This window comes from Saccharomyces cerevisiae, chromosome II (genome assembly GCF_000146045.2).
Source record: "Saccharomyces cerevisiae S288C chromosome II, complete sequence".
NCBI lineage: Eukaryota > Fungi > Ascomycota > Saccharomycetes > Saccharomycetales > Saccharomycetaceae > Saccharomyces > Saccharomyces cerevisiae.
In genome coordinates, this window is record NC_001134.8 from 768,720 (window position 1) to 788,624 (window position 19,905).

Sequence of the window (19,905 nt, forward strand, 5' to 3'; positions counted from 1 at the left end):
GTTTTCGACTTTATAGGTAGATAAAAAATAAAACTTAAGATTGTAAAACAAAATCAAATAAAACATGGCTTAGACATTGCACCATATGTCATCTTTCTTTGAGTTAAATATAGATACATATAAATCTAAAAGAAGAGCAAAAAGTTCGTACGTATATAAATGCGCGTAGCAGAGAGAATTTGATCTTCTTTTTTGTTTTCCTTCTTTTTTTTCTTTTCTTTGTTTACATAGCACCTGGAACACCCAAGACTTGATTCAAAGCACTTTGACCGCCACTTTGTTGGTATTCAATGGTAATGACTTCTAGCAAAGAAAACCCACCAGCAATGCCAACAACTATACCAGCAGCTTTACCTTTCAAACCCAAAGATTCACCGATAACGGTGATCAAACTTAAGACGGATGCACCCGTAACAGCTGCGATTGGAATGACTTTGTTCAATTCTTTAGCGACATTCTGTTCTCTGCGTCCCATCAAAGTGATACCTTGGTCTTTGAATTCCAAGGCTACATCACGAGCAGAGGAACCTGAAATAGCCTGCCACTTATCAGCAAACCAAATACCAGTAACCAATATAAAGGCGGAATAGGTGATGAAGGTTAAAGGTTGTTGAGTGACACCTTTGAAGAAAGATGTTGGTGGAGCCAAAAGAGATAATGGGAAGGTTGGGACTGCTAAAAGATTATTAGCATTCTCATAGTGGCCCATTATTTTGCAGATGATGTGAGTTGGTTCATTCTTGGCAACCAATTGAATTAAAACGAAAGCAAAAATGTGGATGTAGAACAAGATGGTGTAAGAAAACAAAACAGATAAACAGCCAGTGTATAGTAGCTTAATTGGGTAAACATTGTTTGTACCACGGGCTCTTGTTGATCTGATTGGCAATTCTACACGGACACTTTGCAAATAGCACACAATAATGGCAATTGCCAAAACTATAATAGTAGTTGTCAAGTTTGGTAGATAGTCTCTGTTGAATGCAGAGATGATGCCGCCAATAAATGTCTTGTGCTTAGATCTTAAACCTTGAATCAAATTGATTAGGGCACCTTGGGCTTCGGTTTGGTCGTCCTCGCCAACTTTAATTTGAGAAACACCAAAAGTATCAGCCACCAAGTTAGTGGCGATTACCACAGTGTTGATTATCATAGCTCCAGAAGAAAATCCAAATCCTTTATCGATGACTTCAGCTAACAAAGTGGTGAATATGCCAGCACCGACCAATTGAAAGTTGATCAACCCGATCTGTACCACAGATAAATCATCACCAAAATAACCTGCAAATATGAAAATGTTGGTCAAAATCACATACTGAACAATGGCAAAAACTTTTGTTAAGCTTTGAAATAATTCTCTATCACTTTGGATCTTGAAATTAACTTTAATTACTTTCAAACCGGCTAATAATTGTAAGATTAACCCACTAGAAATGTTGGGAAAAAGGCCAAATTCTAGCAAGGTTCTTGGTTCACACCCAAATACACCTCTTAGAAAATAAATGGGGTCATTAACATTAGGTGTGGTAGCTTTGGGCAAACCAACAAGTGGGAATTGTGCAAAAAGGTAAATTAACCCTGCAAAAATAGTATAGACAATCTTGTCATCAAATGGTAATTTTTCAAAAGGTAACTCAACTTCCGGTAAAATCGGTAGGATAGGCTTAACGATATCAATTAGACGAAAACCAGACATACTAAAACAATGGAGAGTGGCGGGGGCAAATGTGCTAAAAAATGCGTACGAGTAATGGATTCAATTCAATAAAGCTATGAAAAACCACCCAACCCAAGCAAAGAAAAAAAAAAGAGCAAGCTTTTCTGCAGTGTATTCGATCTTACTTTTATTAACTTTTACTAATTCAATGAAGGACCAAATGACATCTATCAAGACTGTGGTAGCTAGCGAACAAAGGATAACTATTTTGTCGGTGTAAAACAAACCCTGCTTCCGCTTTGCTCTCTACCCGACATTTTTTTTTTCACTTTTTCAGCTCTTTTCTTTGCCACGAAAGCGTGTAAAGTGATACAGATCCTACCGTGTCTAATGATATCGTTAGCGCCCCTCTACATGGTTGCATTAAGTACAGACAGAGGAATGATTAAACCTAAGACGAGGATAGTCCTTATGCATTATGAAAAGCAATTCAGGGCAGTTGAAGTCACATATATGGCTGCAAATCGAATATAACTTGTAATGTAGTTCAAAGTGGCCGGTAGCAATAAAAAGAAAGGTATCTCAACAACTTTATGTTTCACGTTATGAAAGAATATCGTTAACAGTCTCAACAGTGTCTGTTCTTATAATTTGGCATGAGTGTATGATGGTTGTTCTCTGTTGTTTCGGTACTATCAACGGTTATTATCATTGGACGCAAAAATATCGTTGGCGGCTAAATACGGGGGTGGCAAAGAGTTTGCGCCCGCGTTCAGTGGATACAAACAGTATAAGTAGGACAGGCGACATCTTTAGTAAATAGTACAGGAAAAGGAGGACTTATCAGGGTATCACACAAACAATGGTACAGAACAATGAATCGGTTTTTTTCGTTGAATGCGACTCTTATAAGGAGAGCCCTTCCACTTCACCAATACGCTTGGACGACCTGGATGGAAATGACGCTGTGTCGGATCAGGGTTTAGCTTTCGACGGGGACGTAGGAATTACATCACAAGCTCGAGTAAGAAATCCTCGAGCTCAAATCTTCGAGGATAGTAATACTGACGTAGTATTGCATTTGGATGATCTTGATATGGTCCCACTAAATACGAAGTTCGATATGCAGATGGAGATGGGTTCACCCATGGCGATGCCGGCAGAAACGCCACCTCCTGTCGAACCTTTAAAAACAAAAGATCTAGCATATTCATCCTTGGCTCACCTTCCTAGCTATTTCTTTGAGCAAACACATTTCCGCATAGACCGCAAATGCCTGTTGGAAATGTCTAAGTTAAGGCGAAATTATCTAACTATAAGTAAACAAGATGCTTTGTCATGTCCGCAGCTTCATTCAAGAGTGGCTGGGGGTTATCTTAAACCTGTAAAAGAAAAATTATTTGGAATACGTCACTTTCTTGATCTAGAGGAAAGTAATACTGTAAACCTCCTCCAGGATGGTAATTATATGACGGAATTGTTCAACAGTCAGATTAATATCCCCACTTTTAAAGAATTTAGGGAAGATTTTGAATGGTGCTTGAAAATTATAAGAGATAGAAGCCTATCAAGGTTTAGCGAAAAAAGATTACAATATCTTGTAAATAAGTTTCCAGTTTTTCAACACCTACATTCCAAGGAAGAAATGAGACAGAGCAAAAAGGTGCCACACAAGGATTTTTACAACTGTAGAAAGATTGATCTGAATCTTCTGTTAAGCGGCTGTTTCTCACAGTGGCAATTGACTGAGTTTATTTGGACCAAGTTGAGAAAAGAACCGGACAGGGTTATCCATCAAGCTTTTAATGGTAGTCATATAACCTTGAGCCAATTATTCAAAGTGAATTTCGAGGAGACCGGTCAGTTCTTCAATGGGTTGAAAATTATTGACGATTCATTTTTGGAGTGGTATAAAGTTATTTATCTCGCAAAATATCATTTGGTTAACGATGAAATGGAAATACACACAGGCTCACACGGTAAGCAGCTTCGATACTATTTGATTGCGAAAACATTTTTGGAGTTTGATAACTATATTAATGGTGAATACTTAGCGGAACTACTGAAAACGTTTTTAATAAAACCGCAAGAGGAGTCGAAATATCAGTTATGTCAACTCTCCGTGGACTTCCAATTTTATCTGCATTACGATAATTCCGATGTGGACAATTGGTGGATGGTCTTTGCCAATTGGCTGAACCACTATAATATATTTTCTAACAATATTCGCTGGAATATTCGCATTTCTAGAATTTATCCAGAACTGTATCATACTGGCAAGGTGAAGAATTTTCAGGAGTATTTAAATCTAATCTTCAAACCACTTTTCAATGCCGAAAATTATCTACACAAGTCATTAGGACCTATTCTTTTGAAATTTCTTTCTCAAGTATCTTCGATTGATCTATGTATTCAAGATACGGACAACTATATTTGGAAAAACTTCACAGCAGTTAGTTGCTTGCCAAAAGATTGGACATCTGGCGGTGATAATCCAACCATTTCACAATATATGTATTACGTCTACGTCAACCTAACAAAATTGAACCATATCCGCCAAGCCCTTCATCAAAATACCTTCACTTTGAGAAGTTCATGTTCTCCCACCTCAATGAATCGAACTTCACAGTTTAGTAATACACTGAACTTCACAGAACATACGGAAGCTATTTTAAACAATTTCTTGCTCGCCTGTGGAGGGTTTCTAAATGCAGAAAATCTCTGGAATGCACCACCATCACTGGTGTATCTTTTCTATCTAAGTCAAATTCCCATGGTTGTGGCGCCTTTGAATTCCATAGTAGATTCAAAGCCTACAATGCTGCAAGAACAAGCCCCGACGGGGCTTGTCCTAGAGCCCTCAAAGCCTTATAAGAAGAACCCTTTCATGAAGTTTTTTGAAATGGGGTTCAAGATATCGCTGAGCTCAGAATCTATCCTCTACAACAATTCGTATACGAAAGAACCCATTATAGAAGAGTATAGTGTAGCGGCTAGTATATACCGTTTACATTCAGCAGATTTATGCGAACTTCTAAGAAACAGTGTCATAACCAGTGGATTTTCAAGTACCCTAAAGAACAAATGGCTCGGCGTTTCCTTAGCCAGCCATGACTACTTCGTGGAAAACACTGGGTTTGTAGACAAGTGGTATGATTGTAAACCAAATACAAGTTTAGAGCATAACGTTCCGATCATCAGACGTCAATATCGCAGTAGCACTCTCGCAGGGGAGTGGCGACTCATAATTGCGTGAATTCGCTCATGTTTCTTCGAGGGGCGCATATTGTGACGCTAATATTATGTACCGCCCTTCCCCACACACACAAAAAAAAAAGGTTAAGGATAAAGATAAGTAAACTAATGGAATATATAAACAAATAAGTAAGTAGATACTGTAAATAGAACACACGTTTTTTAATTTATTTTTTTTTTTACATATCTTAATTTAATATAAATCAAAAAGCCCAAGCCTCAAACAAGAGTCTTATCACTCCATTTATAACATAACAATTCGAAATCTCTAAGCTCGCTTATAGTTGACAATGACCATATTTTCTAGGTTCTCATATTTTGATAGTCTATTCTCCTTTAAAAAGCAAGAGCCTTCCCCCATTGAAATAATCTATTGCAATGAAAACAATGGTTTCATAAACATAAAATCCTTAGAAAGCCCCACTGACGATAGCATGGAGGCGGACATTTCAGATAGAGAAATGGCTACAATCCTGACTAGAAACAGAAACAATTTGGGTAAGGTTGCCATTGATAAGAAAGGCGTTAATAATCATTGCATAGATTTGAATGAGCTGAAAAAGGGCCTTGTCGCCAATGAACACAAATTGGATAACGATAACTCAACACGGCACCAGAACACATATTCACCAGAGGATTCCGTGGAATTTGATAGGTTCGATGATAAACAAAGCAGAATACTAAAGTGTAGCACTAGAAGGAGCTACTTGAGATACAAGAAATAAGACAATTGAGCTGCTTCATTATATATCTTGATATAATCACCTTTCTTATCGTCAGAAAGAGTGTTCTCTATGTTTTTGTGCTTCCATAAATATATAGTTCAAAAAGTAATATCATATACTATTAATAATAAAAGTTATACTGAATATATTGATTAGTTCTATTAATTACTATTGACACACTTTGAATTCCCTTAAATTAACCCTCAGGAAGAAGGGGTCCTTAGGAAAATTTTTCTTTTTTCAATATAAAAGCGAGGAACAATGGATGGGAACAAAACCATGTTCAGCCTTTCAACAATTGGTAGAAGAAGCCAAAAAAAAAAAAAAAACAGAAACGCCAACCATGCACTTTTCTTTGAAGCAATTGGCTGTCGCTGCGTTTTACGCTACCAATTTAGGCTCTGCCTATGTCATTCCTCAATTCTTCCAGGAAGCCTTTCAACAAGAAGAGCCAATTGAGAATTATCTTCCGCAATTAAACGACGATGATAGCTCTGCCGTTGCTGCCAACATTCCGAAGCCACATATTCCTTACTTCATGAAACCACATGTAGAAAGTGAAAAATTGCAAGATAAAATCAAAGTTGACGATTTGAATGCTACTGCTTGGGACCTCTACCGTTTAGCTAACTATTCTACTCCTGACTACGGTCACCCTACCCGTGTGATCGGGTCCAAGGGTCATAACAAGACTATGGAATACATATTGAATGTTTTCGATGACATGCAGGACTACTATGATGTTTCTTTGCAAGAGTTCGAAGCTTTATCCGGTAAGATCATCTCTTTCAACCTCTCTGACGCCGAAACCGGTAAAAGCTTTGCTAACACTACAGCTTTCGCACTTTCTCCACCTGTGGACGGGTTCGTAGGTAAGCTAGTCGAAATTCCTAACTTGGGATGTGAAGAGAAGGATTACGCCTCTGTAGTCCCACCAAGACACAACGAAAAGCAAATTGCCCTTATCGAAAGAGGTAAGTGTCCTTTTGGCGATAAGAGTAATTTGGCCGGTAAGTTCGGTTTCACCGCTGTGGTCATTTACGACAACGAACCTAAATCTAAAGAAGGACTACACGGTACATTAGGCGAACCTACCAAGCACACTGTCGCCACCGTCGGTGTTCCATATAAAGTTGGTAAAAAATTGATTGCCAATATTGCATTGAACATCGATTATTCATTATATTTTGCCATGGACTCTTATGTAGAATTTATCAAGACCCAGAACATCATTGCCGACACAAAACACGGTGATCCTGATAATATTGTTGCCCTTGGTGCTCATTCAGACTCTGTTGAGGAGGGCCCAGGTATCAACGACGATGGTTCCGGTACTATTTCCCTATTGAACGTCGCTAAGCAATTGACCCATTTCAAGATCAATAACAAGGTCCGTTTTGCATGGTGGGCTGCTGAAGAAGAAGGTTTGCTAGGCTCTAACTTCTACGCTTATAACTTGACCAAAGAAGAAAACTCCAAGATCAGAGTATTTATGGACTATGACATGATGGCTTCTCCAAACTATGAATACGAAATTTATGATGCGAACAACAAGGAGAACCCTAAGGGGTCTGAAGAGTTGAAAAACCTGTACGTAGACTACTACAAGGCTCATCACTTGAACTACACTTTGGTCCCATTTGACGGTAGATCCGATTATGTCGGGTTTATCAACAACGGAATTCCAGCCGGTGGTATTGCCACTGGTGCCGAAAAGAATAACGTCAACAACGGAAAGGTCTTAGACAGATGCTACCATCAATTATGTGATGATGTCTCTAACTTATCCTGGGACGCATTCATTACCAACACCAAGTTGATTGCTCACTCTGTGGCCACCTATGCTGACTCTTTCGAGGGTTTCCCAAAAAGAGAAACCCAAAAGCACAAAGAGGTGGACATATTGAATGCTCAACAACCACAATTTAAGTACAGGGCCGACTTCTTGATTATTTAAGTGTACTGTTCACATCAAGTATTTCTGTATAATTATCTAAAAGAAAATAAAAACCCTCTTTTTTTTAACTGCACGTGCATCAAGGGGATCACAGCCTCCTTATCAAAGTGAAAAAAAGGTAGAAAAAAAAACTGAAATTGTGATATAAAAGTTTAAACAGGAAATTATTGTAAATTGAACAATATGTGTGAAGCCCGTTTTTGGTTTGTTATTCCCAACTAACCATACCCTCATAGATTACTCTGCATTTCTACTATATGGTTGAAACATTTAGTTTTGCTCATTTGGCTTATTTGGTCTTTGAGTCCGTTTTACAGGTAGTCATTATCGCACTCGCTGGTTTTTGGAGCGCTAGTTCTGGTCTGCTGCCCAAACAAAGTCAAAAAATCATTTCTCTGTTGAACGTGGACCTTTTTACACCATGTCTTATTTTTAGTAAGTTGGCCAAATCCCTGTCCATGGCCAAAATCTTTGAAATAGCCATCATTCCTATTTTTTTTGGTTTGACTACTGGTATTTCATTTATTTCCGGAAAGATAATGAGCCGTATCCTAGACTTGGATAAAGATGAAACTAATTTTGTGGTGGCAAACTCTGTCTTTGGTAACAGTAACTCTCTACCTGTGTCCTTGACATTATCTTTGGCTTACACTCTGCCCAACTTAACTTGGGACCAAATTCCTAATGATAACAGAGATAACGTTGCATCAAGGGGTATTTTATACTTGCTGATCTTTCAACAAATCGGACAAATGCTGAGGTGGAGCTGGGGTTACAATAAGCTAATGAAGTGGTCTGGAGAGAACACTCAGCATATGCCACCTTCTCAAGTGCAATCTTTGTTGGAAAGGACGCCCAACATTGATAACGAGGAACTTGTCAATGAGGAACAAGAGGAACAAGAATTGCTTGAAGAAGAAAATAACAGAATGAACTCATCTTTTTTGAGTTCGAGTTCCATCGGTGATAAGATTTGGCAAAAATCATGCACTGTATTTGAGAGAATCAGAGCGAACCTTAATCCTCCGTTATATTCCATGATTTTTGCTGTTGTTGTGGCAGCAATTGGTCCGTTGCAGAGAGAGCTATTTATGGAAGATGGGTTTATCAATAACACATTTGCCGAGGCTGTTACGCAGCTGGGTTCAGTTTCTATCCCACTGATCCTGGTTGTCCTCGGTTCTAACTTATATCCTTCTGCGGAAGTCTTCCCTAAGACGGTTCACCATAGCAAGTTATTGATCGGCTCCATCATCGGAAGAATGATTTTACCTTCTTGCTTCCTTTTGCCTATTATTGCTATTGCTGTTAAGTACATAAACGTGAGTATTTTGGACGATCCAATTTTCCTTGTTGTCGGTTTTCTTTTGACTGTTTCCCCTCCTGCCATTCAATTAACTCAAATCACTCAACTGAATGAATTTTTCGAGGCAGAAATGGCCGATATTCTATTTTGGGGGTACGCTGTCTTAAGTTTGCCTGTAAGTATTATTGTTGTCTCAGGTGCAATTTACGTTTTACAGTGGGCTAACCCAACTTAATACAACTTTTCATTCCTTTGTATAGAGTCTTCATGAATGAAAGTCTTATTCATTTTTTTTTTTTTTTAGCATAGTTTTATATTCCTTTTTTATTCCAAGACTTATATTCTCATTATATTCTATTTAGTTTCGCATGGAATTTCAAGTACACATATAACTACAGCCTTACTTGAAAATTGCCTGTCTGGGTCTTATACTTTGCACCCTTGTACAGCTTTGTATTTTTGCCAATTGTTAATCCAGATACAATATCGATGGCTTCTACATAGATTCCACTGGCCGATTGTCCTATGTAAGAATATTCTAAGGAGACTGTTTGTAAATCAACTTTTTTTGTAAAATTTGGCCCAGTATTTTCATACTCAATACAGCCACGTAGTACAGGTACCGTTCCAGTGGCAGTTGATTTATCAAAAATCCATTGTCCTTGACCCATGATAATGCTATTTTCAAAACGGCCATGAGTATTGCGCAATATTTTTATCTTATATGCTATTTCATTTGGATCAGCATTCTCAACATTGAACTGTAAATCTATTTTTAGGTCATCAACTTGTGAAACTTTTTTGAAATTTTCAATATTTAAGGATAACTCAAATTCATCAGAATCTTTACCCAATCCATTTTGGAAGTGTAAAGACATCAAGCCAATAGAATTCATCCTTACTCCGGATTGCTTTACTTGAGAACTTAAATCGACGGAATACTCCAGCAATCTGAACTTCCCATCTGGTGGTATAAACGTTATATTAGAGGGAGAAAACACACCATCATTGATTTCAACACAGTCATGCAAACTGGGTATACCTATATCATTTCCCATAGTGTTTAATTTTACTGCAACTAGAGGATTATCATTCAAATAAGATCTCACGTCCACTATTCCATGGATACTTCCAGTGAGCAACCTTAGATGTGATTTTTTCTTTTCAAATACAACATGGAATGTTTCTAACAAATCCACATAAAGCTCATTATTCTCATGTTTGCTAGCCCTTGAAGTTCTCCAGGGAACAATCTCTTCATTTTCGATTAGTGAATTACTACCACGAGAAATCTGATTTTGTTGTAGCTGCTGTTGCCTTTGTTGTGGGAGTTGCACAGCCTGCTGTAAATTATGGGCTGTAGAACTTATGAACTTCGATAAATCCGATCTTTCAGGAACAGCTTCTTTAATTTTATTAACATAGAGCATATCACTCACATTTGGTTCACCCGCTTCGACGCAACAGTTAAAAATCAAACTGATTCTATCATAATTATTAACAATTTTCTTGATACTTAATTTATCCTTGTCAAAATATTCTAACAGGATACGATCTATAGTCTCTAAAAAGGTAAAACAATCAAGCGGGCCTTTTGACTTCGAAGTGGAGGCTAAGCACCAATAATTGAGCTTATTTATAACTGAGAAATACTTATAGACCTCTAAATCTCTTCCAACCATTGAATGGTCTAAATAATCATCACTACTGCTATCTTCGAGCAATTGAGGACATGTGGACTGAACGCGGGTCCACAGGTGCTTGAAGGAGGGAGCTGTTGCACCTAAAAGATACTGGAAAATAAGTTTGTTCTTTGTATCAGTGATATAGAATGACAAATACATCTATTTTGGTTGGGTTGGTAAGGTTTACAGCCTCTGTTGTTGCCCAAGTCCTGTTATCGCCAACTTTAAATAAATCTCTTCTTGTTCTTTGACCAAAAATTTCATTTTTCGTCGCATTTAAAAGAAACTGAAATTTCAAACATAAACACCAAAACAAAGCATCATCAAGGGAACATATAGTAAAGAACTACACAAAAGCAACAATGAATAATCAGCCGCAGGGTACCAACAGCGTTCCAAATAGTATTGGAAATATATTTAGCAACATTGGAACTCCATCTTTTAACATGGCGCAAATTCCGCAACAGCTGTATCAGAGCCTCACACCACAACAATTGCAGATGATTCAGCAACGACACCAACAGTTACTGAGGAGTCGTCTACAACAACAACAACAACAACAACAACAAACTTCACCGCCACCGCAAACGCATCAATCTCCACCCCCTCCTCCGCAACAATCTCAACCCATTGCTAATCAATCAGCGACTTCTACCCCTCCTCCTCCTCCAGCACCACACAACTTACATCCCCAAATTGGTCAAGTGCCCTTAGCTCCAGCGCCTATTAATTTGCCTCCACAAATTGCTCAGTTACCTTTGGCTACACAGCAACAAGTTTTGAACAAGTTGAGGCAGCAGGCCATAGCAAAAAATAATCCACAGGTTGTGAATGCAATTACTGTTGCACAACAACAAGTGCAACGCCAAATTGAGCAGCAAAAGGGACAGCAAACGGCACAAACTCAGCTAGAACAGCAGAGGCAATTGCTGGTTCAGCAGCAACAGCAGCAGCAACTTAGAAACCAAATACAGCGACAACAGCAACAACAGTTTAGGCATCATGTGCAAATACAACAGCAGCAACAAAAGCAACAACAACAGCAGCAGCAGCATCAGCAACAACAACAACAACAACAGCAACAGCAGCAACAGCAACAGCAACAGCAGCAGCAACAACAACAGCAACAACAACAACAACAGCAGCAGCAGCAGCAGCAGCAGCAAGGACAAATACCGCAATCTCAGCAAGTTCCTCAAGTTAGATCCATGAGTGGACAACCTCCCACCAATGTTCAGCCAACTATTGGCCAACTTCCTCAACTTCCAAAATTAAACTTACCCAAGTACCAAACTATTCAATACGATCCACCAGAAACCAAGCTACCATATCCAACCTATTGGTCAGACAAAAAAGCAGATACGGATACTTTGTTGTACGAACAAATTATCCAGCGTGATAAAATTAACAAATATTCGCTAATAAGAGAAACCAATGGTTACGATCCGTTTAGCATTTATGGATTTAGTAATAAAGAGTATATTAGTAGACTGTGGCATACACTGAAGTATTATCAAGATTTGAAGAACACTAGAATGAAATCTATCACAAGCACTTCTCAGAAGATTCCTTCGGCAAGTATTTGGGGAAATGGTTACTCAGGGTATGGTAATGGGATTACGAATACAACTACCAGAGTTATTCCACAAGTAGAAGTTGGAAATAGGAAGCATTACCTAGAGGATAAATTAAAAGTCTATAAACAGGCCATGAATGAGACATCGGAACAGTTAGTTCCCATAAGATTGGAGTTCGATCAAGATCGTGACAGATTCTTCCTCAGGGACACTTTGTTATGGAACAAAAATGACAAGCTTATTAAAATTGAAGACTTTGTGGACGACATGTTGCGAGATTACCGATTTGAGGACGCTACGAGAGAGCAACACATTGATACTATTTGTCAATCTATACAAGAGCAGATTCAGGAGTTTCAAGGAAATCCATATATAGAGTTGAATCAGGACCGTCTAGGCGGTGATGACTTGAGAATTAGAATCAAGCTGGATATTGTCGTGGGACAAAACCAGTTAATCGATCAATTTGAGTGGGACATCTCTAATAGTGATAACTGTCCAGAAGAGTTTGCAGAGTCCATGTGTCAAGAATTAGAACTACCAGGTGAGTTTGTGACTGCCATTGCTCACTCCATAAGAGAGCAAGTTCATATGTATCATAAATCACTGGCACTGTTAGGTTACAATTTTGATGGATCAGCGATAGAAGATGATGACATTAGAAGCAGAATGCTCCCAACGATTACTCTTGATGATGTTTATAGGCCTGCAGCGGAAAGCAAAATTTTTACTCCAAACCTATTACAGATTTCAGCTGCAGAGTTAGAGAGATTGGATAAAGATAAGGACAGAGACACAAGAAGGAAAAGAAGACAAGGTAGATCTAATAGACGTGGTATGCTCGCATTGTCCGGCACATCTGCAAGTAATACATCTATGAACGGCGTTCACAACACAGTAGCAGCAGGAAATGCTTCATCGTTGCCACCAGGAGAGATTTTACTGCCAGATATTGCAGATATTCCAAGAACTTTCAGGACTCCAGTACCTAGCACTTTAATGCCTGGTGGTGTTGACGTAGGCCCTTCTGTGGAATCGTACGAATTGAGAAACACAACCACTTATAAAAGCAGGCCAGATAGACCTAAGCCAGTTTCACCTCCTTGTTATATTATTGACCATATTCCGGGTCATTCGCTACTACTTTCTATTAAACTGCCTGGGAAAGTTAATACAAAAGAAGAGTTCGCAGCAGCGCCCAATGACACAAGTAGTGGCACCAATGCAATGCTTCCGAGTCCAGAATCGCTGAAAACTAAGCTGAATAGTAACATTCGCGCTGGTGTGACGATACCTTCAATCCCAAACCCGATTGCCAATCACACTGTTACTAATTCACCCAATCCCACACTGCAGCCAGTAATCCCAGGTGGGGCAGCTAGTAAATCGGTACCTACACCTAGTCTTCCTATAGCACCTCCAGTAGCACCACATGATAGCGAAGCGACATTGTTGACTAATAGCAATAATGGTAGCAGTAACAATAACACACAGAATACATAGAAAATATATACACATATATAAAATATACCGGAGATGTAAATAACCGTGGAAGAATTTGTATTATCATCGTGTTATACGATGCGGAGTCCCTTTGCGCCTACTTTTTTTAGAAGAATAGTACATAACCTTTATAAAAATCTTCCAATTTAGATACATAAAAAGAGCATGAGAATAACAAGAACACGTAGTCTAGGAAACTAAGCGCTATGCCAGAGCAAGAACTACTTATAGGGCAAGAAATGAATACACTTCATGCAGGTTCATCTACTGATGGCATAAATGTCGGAAACGCAGGACGAACTAGAGACACACAAACTGGCGTAGAAGGGGAAACGGAAATAGGGTCTGACGAGGAAGATAGCATAGAGGACGAGGGAAGCAGCAGTGGAGGAAATAGTACGACAGAAAGACTAGTACCACACCAGCTGAGGGAACAAGCAGCCAGACATATAGGAAAAATAGGAAGACATTTTAATATTCTTGATAGACTTTTTAAGAAACGTACACAACAGTCTTCGGATATACAACAAGGTGCCATGTTTGATGGTGTCTTTAGCAATTTAAGCGCAAAACCAGATACCACAGAGACTGAAGGTAATAACGAACAAGACATACCACCTACATACGACGAAGCTGCTGCTGATATGGCCCCCTCGTATTATGGAATGGATTTGAACAATTCAGATATCTACTACGACGAAATATGCATTGAGGGGCTTCCTGTAGGAAATATAGCAAATTTATTATGGAATATCATCGTAAGCACGAGTTTTCAGTTCATTGGATTTTTAATAACCTACATTTTACACACATCTCACGCAGCAAAGCAAGGTTCAAGGTTTGGATTAGGGTTAACGTTCATTGGATATGGTTATTCAATGATTCCCAATGATGTTACTTCAAAAGTCGGCAAAAATAAAAGCTTAAATAGAATGGAATTAGAGGATCCAAATGAATTCGATGATGTTCGTCTAAATTCACAATCAACGACACAAGATAAATTTGAATCACATTTGAATCACGGTCTGGATGAAGAAAAACAAAACATACCATGGTTGGCTGTTTTTGTGGCATTTCTTGGGCTATTTATCACCCTGAAGAGTATATACGACTACATTCAAGTCAAAAAATTGGAAAAGAAATACCTCAACCAAAGTCAAAATCAAGCATAAGCCATCTTCTTCATTATGATAAAAAGAGATATATAACTTTTTTAAGTGATCGGCTGGTAAATAGACTTATAACGAGTAGAAAACATTAGATGATATATTGTACACAATAATACATTTCAGGCTAGCATAACTAAGACCTTTTCATAGATAGTGAAAACAATACCACCACTCAAGACCAATCTCCCAAGTCTAGGCGTAGCACCTTTCCAAAACGTCTTTAACCCTTCTTCTTTGAAAATGGTTGCAAAACAATTCATTGTAGAGGAGTATTTGGTGGAATCCAAACTTTGCATTCTTGTTTTCACAGTATCAAGGGGCATGGTGGAATAGACCGTCACAATACCACTAAATGCACCCACTAAGAAGGTTAACCCGGATGATAAAGGTTTGTCTTTTGGCGAATCCGTATAATCTTGGATCAAGGTCTTAATCTTATTGTAACAACCCAATCTAACGGCTTGGTTTGCGGCCTGTCTCATGGAAACTGGCAAAACACCACGATAAAGACCAGAAAATCCTTTATCACGGACTAATGATGAATAGTTTCGTACTACACCGCGCCCATTATTATGGTATTTTGGTGTAGCAGATTGTTTATCATCGATCAAAGCAGTTTTGATTGCTTCAAAAGGAGTCACTGCGGCAACACTTTCTAATAGTCCCGCACCTAACCCAGCTATCACCCCTCTTGTACCACTTAGTTCTCCAGTTTCACTATCTCTTAGCATGTCTTTAATGGTATCAAAGCCAAGAAATCTAATACCCGCCTTAGCGGTGTTTCCAATAATAAATGCGGGACATCCGACATAAATGGAACCAATGCCCTGAGTTTTTGCAGTTTTATATATCAATACCAGAGGATTTCTTGATGCCTTGGAGGCCTTATCAATCAGCTGCAGCCTTGTTTTGGCAAACTCAAAAGGATATGTTATACATGCTTCAGCAGCACCGGCTAGGGACCCTGCCAGAAACGAGTGCAATGGATCTACGTCACTTTTGGTAGCTTTACTGGACATCGGTAAAATGCTAATTTATAATTCAAGCTCTACTTTGGAGTTCTTTCATTGTGACATCAAAATGTTTTTAATTTTACGTTGGCTTCGACATTTTACGTTTTATATATCACGCTAAAGTGAGACTAAATTTCATTGTTCTTCTTTTTTTTTTTTTTCACTTCTAATAATTGAAAATTCCGCAGGAATTCTTCCATATTCTTGACTCTTCAGTAAGACTAACTTAATGGAAATAGAGAAAATAGTACATATTTGAAAAAAAAAAAAGAGGTGTTGAAATGATTTGAGAATATTAAATAGCTTACAAGCGTTAGCCGAGTTCCCAGACAGCAGAGTTTCTACCCTGTGCTCTTTGTTGGCGGCTTTATTGATGAGGAATATAAAAATGTAATTAGGCAAACCTACGCGCGAAAATATAAGAAGCAAAGATATAAAGTGTAGTATATTTGAATATTTACATGAACGAAACGGCGACGTATAATGGTAATCGGCTGGGAACTTCATTAAAAAGTCAAGATGTAAGTTACCTCTTAGTAAGAAGAGTTATTGCAGCAAGCTTAGTATCAATAGGGAGACTCTGTCATGTAAAAAAATAAATGAACACAATCATAACCTCTTCGACTGGGCTATTCGTTGTATAGTATATGTGGTGGAGTGTAATGAATGAAGTTCTCAGAAGCTTGAAAGCATATCAAAATCACGTATTGACTATGACAGATTCTTGTTTCTTGCTCCATTACTCCATTCGAGTTTTTCACAACTTTTGTCGTTCGTCTATAACATCTCTTTTTTTTCCCACTCTTCTAAAATATTGGCATAGCTGACATGTTTGGAACCGAATAAGCAATTACAATACGACAGTAAAATAAAAGCATGTTATTGCTGCTTGTAGAGAATTCCTGCATATGTAACTTTCTCATTCCGACGGGATAAGTTCATAAACTAATCAGCGATGAGTTGCGGAAAATTCGTCAATAGAATATTTTCCAGTCAGTGGTGGTCCCAGTGGCCTGCAACCTAATGGCTATAGTTCTGGATAATAAATTGGGCAAAGGTCAGTATAAAGAATGAATGTATCAGGCCGTAATTGAAGCTTTCAAGTCCAGGTGAAAGGCCAAATCGACAATTAGCGAAAACAGGATTTTTTTACCAACTTGAAATAGTGACTGCTGTCTTTTTGCCTGATTAAGTGGTTATATATTTCAACTAATATCACAACAAAAGGCCTCTCAAAATTTGTGGCGAAGTGTACATCCTGGGTGCTCAGGTAAGCGTCGTCTTCGTATTTTTTTTTTTTCAACAGTAGTTTGGAAATAATGCTCTTCGAGGAATGCGAGCGGAAATGTTATCCACTGTATAAGTCGATATTTTAAGGGACGCTAAATATATCATCATAGCTCGTCTATTGGTGGCTTCTCCAATTGCACTTTCAATGCATTATGGTAAAGTGTGGTGATAAGGCATAGTGATGTTTACAGAGGTCTGTTGGTTTCTCTGGGCTCGCTCATCATCCGACCAGTAACCTTGTGGGGTTTCACATATTGTTCTATGCATTATTATCACGGATTTGTGCCTGCAAATGCTGTTTCTTTGGCTTTTCTTTCTAAAAAAATTATGATATATATATTGTTCCTCCTTGTTTAACAGGCTTTACGGTATTGTGGATCCTAGTAATAGGCGTACTTTTCTTCATTTACATATTTGAACAATATATGTCTCACAAGTAGTTGACCGAATAGCGTTACGTAAGGGTCAAAAACCTTTTCAGAATTGTATATATGACATTTTTAGAACATGATATAATAAACAGAATATAAAAGAAAATAGAGACGACGTACCATGGCATGAAGAATTGTACTGATATCACATTGTGTTGAGCACTGATAGATTAATACTATATTTCTGCTAGGTGCGGGGGGTAACATGTCCTAATGTGTGGCAACCACATTCTAAGGCTCGGTAAGTGATGCGATATATGTGCATGTGTGGCTTTCTTCCTAATTTGCTATTAGATGATTGTGTGCAAATCCACAGAAATATACAATTTCGAGAATATATATACTAGTTATCGTTATAAGAACACACAGTATTGGCCAATTCTTGCCTCTGAATGGTACAAAATGCTTTAAAATGTAGTAAATGAAACATTAATTCCAAATCAGATTTTTTTTCGCAATGCTTAAATCTAGTAAACACAAAGTACTACCGAAAAGCAAGGATGGAAACTATGGCAGTATTGAAGAGACTGAAATTCCTTCTGTCGACTACAGTGAAGACTTAGATGAGGACTTGGACAAAGGCGAAGATATAGCGCTTTCAAGAATCCCAAATTGATGGATTATTGAAGCTACTCTTTTTTCTAATGTCTTTTTGTCCGGTTTTGACGGAACCGTTACAGCTTCGACGTACCAAACGATTGGTAACGAATTTAATCAGATGAGTATTTCAAATTGGATCACCACTGCGTATTTAATTACATCAACATCTTTTCAACCTCTTTATGGGTCATTTTCTGATGCACTTGGTCGAAGAAACTGCCTTTTCTTTGCTAATGGGGCTTTTACCATTGGATGTCTAGCCTGTGGTTTCTCGAAAAACATCTACATGCTTAGTTTTATGAGAGCATTGACAGGCATAGGAGGTGGTGGCTTGATCACACTTTCTACAATCGTAAATTCAGACGTTATTCCAAGTTCGAAAAGAGGAATTTTTCAAGCGTTTCAGAATTTACTTTTGGGATTTGGTGCCATATGTGGAGCGTCTTTCGGTGGCACAATAGCGTCGAGCATTGGTTGGAGGTGGTGTTTTCTCATCCAAGTACCCATATCTGTGATTAGTTCCATATTAATGAATTATTATGTACCTAATCAGAAAGAATATAATCGTCAAAATTCTAGCATATTCCAAAATCCCGGAAAAATACTCAGGGACATAGATGTTATGGGCTCAATTCTTATTATAACTGGTCTCACACTACAGCTTCTTTACCTGAGCCTGGGGTGTTCTACTTCTAAATTATCATGGACCAGCCCTTCTGTGCTACTGCTATTAGTTGGGAGTGTAATAATCCTCTTACTGTTCATATTGCACGAAAGGAAAACAAGTGCTAGAGCGATTATTCCTATGGAGCTGGTCAATTCCTCCTACAGTGTCGTTGTACTTTCGATAAGTATACTTGTTGGTTTTGCCAGCTACGCGTATCTTTTTACTTTACCATTATTCTTTCAGATTGTACTTGGAGATTCCACTGCAAAAGCAGGATTACGTCTTACGATTCCTTCCCTATTTACTCCGGTAGGCAGTCTCATAACAGGATTTTCCATGAGCAAGTACAACTGTCTAAGATTATTACTCTACATTGGTATTTCTTTGATGTTTTTGGGTAACTTTTTATTCCTGTTTATTGAAAAAACTTCTCCGAACTGGTTGATTGGTCTATTTTTGATACCTGCAAATCTAGGACAAGGTATCACTTTTCCTACGACCTTGTTTACTTTCATATTTATGTTCTCTAAGAGTGACCAAGCTACTGCGACATCAACTTTATATTTATTCCGTAGTATTGGATCTGTATGGGGTGTTGCAATTTCAGCTGGCGTCATTCAATTATCTTTCGCAGGTTTATTGCGTAGTAATTTGAAAGGTCTACTGGATGAAAACAAGATAAAGAAACTTATTGTTCAGCTTAGTGCAAACTCCTCATATATTGGATCTTTACATGGCGAAGTTAAAAACACAGTCATAAAGAGTTTTGATGAGGCAACAAAGAGGGCTCATCTAATGTCTACATTACTCTCTTCATTGGCCCTGATACTCTGCATCCTTAAAGACAATCTGGCGAAACCTAAAACAAGAAGATAAACAATATATACCTATGCCCTTGACCGACTCAATTGATACATTAACAGTATTGAAACTAGATATTCTACTTGACACTAAACTTTTTTTGTATTTCGTGGAATTGCAACGTTTCTAATTGACCGACAGTGCTGAACTGTGAGCGAATGCAACTATCTCTATAGTTTTTTTATCCTCTGTAAACTTTAACTAAATAC

General features: G+C 38.2%; 11 protein-coding genes across 11 annotated transcripts; 7 read left to right on the forward strand and 4 right to left on the reverse strand.

Annotated features, from left to right (window-relative positions):
* Positions 1 to 223: 223 nt before the first annotated feature.
* On the reverse strand, positions 224 to 1,696 carry SSH1 (Ssh1p; the record flags this gene model as incomplete). The annotated part of the gene is made up of 1 exon (NM_001178631.1): positions 224 to 1,696. The coding sequence occupies one exon, from the start codon at positions 1,694 to 1,696 to the stop codon at positions 224 to 226; it is 1,473 nt and encodes a 490-aa protein (NP_009842.1).
* Positions 1,697 to 2,519: 823 nt separating this feature from the next.
* On the forward strand, positions 2,520 to 4,913 carry YBR284W (metallo-dependent hydrolase superfamily protein; the record flags this gene model as incomplete). Its single annotated transcript, NM_001178632.3, has 1 exon — positions 2,520 to 4,913. One exon carries the CDS (start codon positions 2,520 to 2,522, stop codon positions 4,911 to 4,913), a length of 2,394 nt encoding a protein of 797 aa, NP_009843.3.
* Positions 4,914 to 5,202: 289 nt separating this feature from the next.
* Positions 5,203 to 5,637, forward strand: HAB1 (Hab1p; the record flags this gene model as incomplete). Its single annotated transcript, NM_001178633.4, has 1 exon — positions 5,203 to 5,637. The coding sequence occupies one exon, from the start codon at positions 5,203 to 5,205 to the stop codon at positions 5,635 to 5,637; it is 435 nt and encodes a 144-aa protein (NP_009844.4).
* A 343-nt stretch (positions 5,638 to 5,980) lies between these two features.
* APE3 (aminopeptidase Y) lies at positions 5,981 to 7,594 on the forward strand (the record flags this gene model as incomplete). The annotated part of the gene is made up of 1 exon (NM_001178634.1): positions 5,981 to 7,594. One exon carries the CDS (start codon positions 5,981 to 5,983, stop codon positions 7,592 to 7,594), a length of 1,614 nt encoding a protein of 537 aa, NP_009845.2.
* A 257-nt stretch (positions 7,595 to 7,851) lies between these two features.
* Positions 7,852 to 9,135, forward strand: YBR287W (uncharacterized protein; the record flags this gene model as incomplete). The annotated part of the gene is made up of 1 exon (NM_001178635.1): positions 7,852 to 9,135. One exon carries the CDS (start codon positions 7,852 to 7,854, stop codon positions 9,133 to 9,135), a length of 1,284 nt encoding a protein of 427 aa, NP_009846.1.
* A 157-nt stretch (positions 9,136 to 9,292) lies between these two features.
* Positions 9,293 to 10,744, reverse strand: APM3 (Apm3p; the record flags this gene model as incomplete). The annotated part of the gene is made up of 1 exon (NM_001178636.4): positions 9,293 to 10,744. The coding sequence occupies one exon, from the start codon at positions 10,742 to 10,744 to the stop codon at positions 9,293 to 9,295; it is 1,452 nt and encodes a 483-aa protein (NP_009847.4).
* A 203-nt stretch (positions 10,745 to 10,947) lies between these two features.
* SNF5 (Snf5p) lies at positions 10,948 to 13,665 on the forward strand (the record flags this gene model as incomplete). The annotated part of the gene is made up of 1 exon (NM_001178637.4): positions 10,948 to 13,665. The coding sequence occupies one exon, from the start codon at positions 10,948 to 10,950 to the stop codon at positions 13,663 to 13,665; it is 2,718 nt and encodes a 905-aa protein (NP_009848.4).
* Positions 13,666 to 13,871: 206 nt separating this feature from the next.
* On the forward strand, positions 13,872 to 14,837 carry BSD2 (Bsd2p; the record flags this gene model as incomplete). Its single annotated transcript, NM_001178638.1, has 1 exon — positions 13,872 to 14,837. One exon carries the CDS (start codon positions 13,872 to 13,874, stop codon positions 14,835 to 14,837), a length of 966 nt encoding a protein of 321 aa, NP_009849.1.
* A 116-nt stretch (positions 14,838 to 14,953) lies between these two features.
* CTP1 (Ctp1p) lies at positions 14,954 to 15,853 on the reverse strand (the record flags this gene model as incomplete). The annotated part of the gene is made up of 1 exon (NM_001178639.1): positions 14,954 to 15,853. The coding sequence occupies one exon, from the start codon at positions 15,851 to 15,853 to the stop codon at positions 14,954 to 14,956; it is 900 nt and encodes a 299-aa protein (NP_009850.1).
* Positions 15,854 to 15,982: 129 nt separating this feature from the next.
* Positions 15,983 to 16,354, reverse strand: YBR292C (uncharacterized protein; the record flags this gene model as incomplete). The annotated part of the gene is made up of 1 exon (NM_001348892.1): positions 15,983 to 16,354. One exon carries the CDS (start codon positions 16,352 to 16,354, stop codon positions 15,983 to 15,985), a length of 372 nt encoding a protein of 123 aa, NP_001335747.1.
* Positions 16,355 to 18,286: 1,932 nt separating this feature from the next.
* VBA2 (Vba2p) lies at positions 18,287 to 19,711 on the forward strand (the record flags this gene model as incomplete). Its single annotated transcript, NM_001178641.3, has 1 exon — positions 18,287 to 19,711. The coding sequence occupies one exon, from the start codon at positions 18,287 to 18,289 to the stop codon at positions 19,709 to 19,711; it is 1,425 nt and encodes a 474-aa protein (NP_009852.3).
* Positions 19,712 to 19,905: the final 194 nt, after the last annotated feature.